Source organism: Haplochromis burtoni, unplaced genomic scaffold (genome assembly GCF_018398535.1).
Source record: "Haplochromis burtoni strain Fernald_Lab_line unplaced genomic scaffold, NCSU_Asbu1 Contig_119, whole genome shotgun sequence".
Lineage (NCBI taxonomy): Eukaryota > Metazoa > Chordata > Actinopteri > Cichliformes > Cichlidae > Haplochromis > Haplochromis burtoni.
The window spans coordinates 655,482-660,341 of NW_024582480.1; the positions used below are offsets into that span (position 1 = coordinate 655,482).

The 4,860-nt window shown below is 39.8% G+C and overlaps 1 protein-coding gene across 1 annotated transcript; it reads right to left on the reverse strand.

Moving 5' to 3' along the window:
• Positions 1-58: 58 nt before the first annotated feature.
• On the reverse strand, positions 59-3,883 carry LOC102300616. Its single transcript, XM_005929692.2, has 3 exons — positions 3,757-3,883; positions 2,785-3,624; positions 59-2,372 (listed from the first exon to the last, which is right to left on the reverse strand). The coding sequence occupies exons 1-3, from the start codon at positions 3,764-3,766 to the stop codon at positions 1,660-1,662; spliced, it is 1,563 nt and encodes a 520-aa protein (XP_005929754.2). The 5' UTR covers positions 3,767-3,883; the 3' UTR covers positions 59-1,659.
• Between the last annotated feature and the right edge of the window lie 977 nt (positions 3,884-4,860).

The window sequence follows — 4,860 nt, forward strand, 5'->3', positions numbered from 1 at the left end:
GATAGATAGATAGATAGATAGATAGATAGATAGATAGATAGATAGATAGATAGATAGATAGATAGATAGATAGATAGATAGATAGATAGATAGATTCTACCTAAAATAAGATTGTATTACTGGGCATCCCAGCTCAGAACAGTAGTAGAGATGAAGAGATTGGTTCTGTTAAACAGAACTCCAGGAATATTAATATCTACAGTGCAATGTCTTAGTCAACAGTCTCAGAGGAAAATTAACGTAATACACAGGTTAAACAAACACTGCAGGTATGGAATGCAGTGCATGCAATTAAAGGGGAAAGTAGCAGGTCATGGACCATGCCTACTGTTCACTAGGAAATATCAAGTGTCCCCCCTCTGTACTTGTTATTGTTAATAGAAGATAGGCCAAAAGTTAAGAATAAACCAATTATTTGATGGAAACGTGTTCACATTATCTACTCCAGGAAAAAATAATTGGCTTACTCCTAGGTGACTTATGTATAGACATCTAAAAATTAGACATCACATCACAAAACACACTGACTGTGGCGTTCTGAAAAAGGATCCAACCAATATCGAATTATGATTTCATCTACGTATTCCAACAATAAAACATAGATTTTTAAAAAGTGAGTGACAGAGATATCAAAAAATGCCAGATATATTATACAGCTTTAATTACTTTAACTTATAAGAAGATGGACACTTATCATTGTTGTCTACCTTAATTATGATTACGATCCATTCCGAACTTTTTGGGGATAAAAGCCTTGTTCTATCTACAGTTCATTTATCTGTTTGTAGCTAAACTATATTTCAAATGAAGCCAACCCTGAAAGTCAGTCGGTGCCTTTTCCTCTTGTTTAGTTTTGTTTAATACTACCTGTAAGTTGTGCTATTGGCAATAAAGTTCCAAATGTACTTTGTGAGTAGAAAGACAAACAATAATAGATCAGACTAACTGAAAATATGGTTAAAAGCCAAAGTTTACAATGTTGGAACACAACACCAAGATGTCATCTAAACAATTTATGCATCACTGTTGTAATTTTAATACATGTGTGTCAGCTTATTGGCAAGTGGAAACATTTGTAAAATTGTCTTCAAGACTCAGGCAATCAAGACAACAACAACAACAACAGATCTCATAAACTTTCCAGTCTTCATACCAGTGGTGAGGAAGTCCAAAAGCAAATAAAAAGAGCGCATGTAATTTTTCTTTTCCTCCTTTCACTGGTCTGTGCAGACAAGCAGGTATGTGAGTAGTTCCCAACATGCTCCACTGATTTGTTTAGCTTGATCAAATCCACAGCATCACCCCCGCCATTGTGTTCTACCAAGAGGCTCACATTTCTAAAAGACAGTACATCTTAACAGTCATTTAAAGGTATTCATAGCTAGTTAACTTAAAATACAAAGGTTATAAAGACAATAAAAAAGATTACAAGGACATTTTCTGCAAGTGATTCAACCTTCAAAAGCAAACCATGCTACCACATGAGTATCAAATAAAGGAAACAAAGGTTTAATGTAATTCAATCCAATTTAAAACATCTACACTAACACTTTTTTTTTTTTTACCAATCAGGAAGTTTAAGAAAGGTTCAAGGCTCTAGGGTACATCATTGTACTGCTTTTCCATCTGCAGTGTTCCCCTTTTTATAAGAAAGAGAAGTTAATTTTCTCTTAATAAGTAGTTCACTTCCAGTGCTCCTTCCTTCCTCTCTTCAATCACTTTGTCTCGTTCCTGCAGCTCCTGCAAAGAAAATCTCTTCACTATGTGGGGGTGTCCTCCATGTGAGGCAACCAGTTTACTGATCCCAGACAGCAAATCTTTCACCTGAGGATAGCTCAAAGCATTCTGGGATTTTATAATGTTTAGCTCATAATAACGGCTCCCGCACTTCCGGACAAGATCCTGCAGGGCTGAATGAGCACCAGCAACATAGTTGTTGATTTTCTGAGGCCTGCACTTGTTGTTGTCGAATTGAACGAACAACACGATGGCATGCTCTGCGAATTCTCGTCCAAAGATCTTCTGGAGGTGTCTGAACATCTCGCACTCTCCCTGGGTGAAGCGTCCCACCTGGAGCACCAGCAGGAAAACATGGGGCCCAGGTACGGCCAGAGCCAGGCAGTCCTTCACCAGCTCTACATTCTCCACCCCGTCTTCGTCCCACAGCTCAGGGGTGTCGACGAGGATGAGCTTCCTCCCTGCTGCGTATACCTCCTTTCTCTCGCAAAACACGGTCGGTAGGGCCGGTTCATGAGTGGATCCGTTAATTGAGTACTGGCTACCTGCTCTCTCTAGGATTACATTCAGAGCAGAAGACTTACCGCTGCCACTGAGACCAAGAAAGATCACAGAGATCTTATTCTTTTCATCCTCTGAAAGCCAAAAATGAAATGGAAAATGACTGTTAGAAAACACCTACAGAAAATTAGACCATATAACTCTTGTGAAAATGTTGAAAATATGATTACACACTAGCTACAGCCCCAATATTATAATATCTATAACTTGTGGAGGGCCATTTCCCCTGTTGGGGTCTATATCATGTTCTTCTGGTTTTACATGTGTCAAACTGAATTTTTAACACTAAAGATTATAACAATATCCATATAAAAATGTAACTCTATCACCCCCTAGGGGCAATTAACATCACTTTTACCTCTTCCAGTAGATGCTGGACGATGTATTCACCACTCTTTGGTGTACAGGGAAGTTATAGGTCTGTATTTTTATTCATCTTGACAACTTTAGTTTTAAAACACCAGAACAAATGGAAATAGCTCTTACCATCAGGGGCACTGATCTGAAGTTGCAACATGGCTCTGTGGCTTCTTACAGCCTCCTCAAGGTTCTCTCTTTTTGCCTCATACTGCTTTTGTTCAGCTCCCTCCTTCTTTCTTTCCTCATCGTGCTTTGCGTTCAGCTCCTCCAGCTCCTTGGCTCTTCTCTGCTCCTGTTGTTGAAGTAGCTGCATGAAAGCTTGCTCCTTCTCTTCTGCCTCGCGTACTTTCATTTTCAGCATGTTCATGGCCGAGTCTTCTGTCCTACGTTTCATGGATTCACTTAGCATGCTTTCAGTGTAACCTGTGACGCCATTTTCAGTCATCAGGTAGTCAACCATCTCGAGCAGGGTGTGCAGCCCGCCACCCGGAGCAGAGGACCTAACTCGGCAGTACCTGCCATCACATACATTTATCAAATCTAGCAGGGCGTCATCTAATGTGTCAACAACCTTTCCATCTTCCACAGAGAGGACAATTAAGTATTTTAAAGCCTCAGCTCCAAAGTGGGCCTGAAGGATCCCTGTCAGTCTTTGTTCTCTCATTGTGTAACAGCCACCTTGGATCAGCAACAGAAATGTTCTGATTTCCTCTGTGCAAGACTTGAAACAGCTATCGATTGTCTCACAGATGCTCTCCTCTGTCATGTTTTCCTTTAACTCTGCATAGTGCAAGCTGATCGAACGATCCTCCACAGTCAAATCACAGACTTGGTTTGATCCCACAGATCTAAAACTTAACTTGTGACTTTCATCCTCAGAGCTATCCTGAGGCAGAGATTTCAGAGCAGACCATTCTTCCATCATTGATATGACCACCATCATCTGTCTTATGTCTGTTACATTTTCTGTCAAACAAAACAATAACAACTTTTCAGTACACAAACCAACACATCCTTAGGATCTAACGTTTAAAATAATTTGCAACTATTTAGTCAATGATTTGACCTCATAGTAAAAGAAAAAATACGATTACTCACTCCTAGCCATGTCTTTTGCAGGTGCTCCAGCAAGTCTGCACTAAGATTCTTGTCAGCTCAAGATAACACCTGAAACTAGACACTCAGGCTCTGAAACAAGCATTATAAAGGAAAAAGGTAAAACAAGTAAAAGGTAAAACTGGATGCTTCTGGATTACAACATGTGGCACTACAAGTTCAACTGTCAAGGAAGTGCATTCCACCGTTCACGCCTGGATGAACATGTATCTTCCTTGTGCTTCACTTTAGGTTTGAGAATACAAAAGAAAAAAAAGCATTACTTCAAATAATTTTGGTGCACAAAGCAGTTTTCCATGCTAAACTTTAAAATTCAGTAAAGACTTGATCTTAACACAACAGGCCTAAGATAACGTGCTTCCGCCTAAGATGGAAGCGCTCATAATGTCAGTGTCTGCACAAGGTGAACATTTTAAATGGAACCATTGTGGGAATTTGCAAACACATAATCAGCTTGCCTGATCCGGTTTCCCTTTCCTACTTTAATCATTTACTGCCCTCTGCACCATGGAGCCAGTCTGCAAGACATCCGGTAATTGTTTTTGTTTTTTTTAATCTGGATAACAGCTGAATCAGCCACACTGCAGACCGTCAAGAAACATAAGTTTACTTTGGAGTCATGGCATGCCAAATATACTGTGGTTCAACAGCATGTGAACACTTCATCTCCGATGAATTACTACTAATAAAAATTCCAAGGAAGAAAATCCCCAAAAAACCATTAAATGAGCAGTAATAACACATAGCTATATTATAACACGCCACGTTAGAATAAAGACACACTACAGTATGCAGCTGTTTTCCCCCGTACGTGATCGCAGAAGGATTGCAGCATCACTAGAAGCTGCGTGAAACTGCCAGCTGCTGTCAAAACGGCCCAAAACAAGACCGTACTAAGACGTGACAACGGGGGCATCGTCTGTTAAAACCCGAAAGATTTATTTCTTATAATGGATTGGTGTGTCCGACACGACGCGAAATACTATAAAACTGTGTCGGGAGTAAATCAAATCATAATCTTATATTGTAAAGTTTGCCCGGAAGTACTTATATGCTGGTTTAGTAACCCCCCCAATTATTGAAATC

Coding starts and splice junctions, on each gene's coding strand:
- LOC102300616 (XM_005929692.2), bottom strand. Junction 2,373..2,784: donor TCAGATCAGTGCCCCTGATG/GTAAGAGCTATT, acceptor TTTGGCTTTCAG/AGGATGAAAAGAATAAGATC.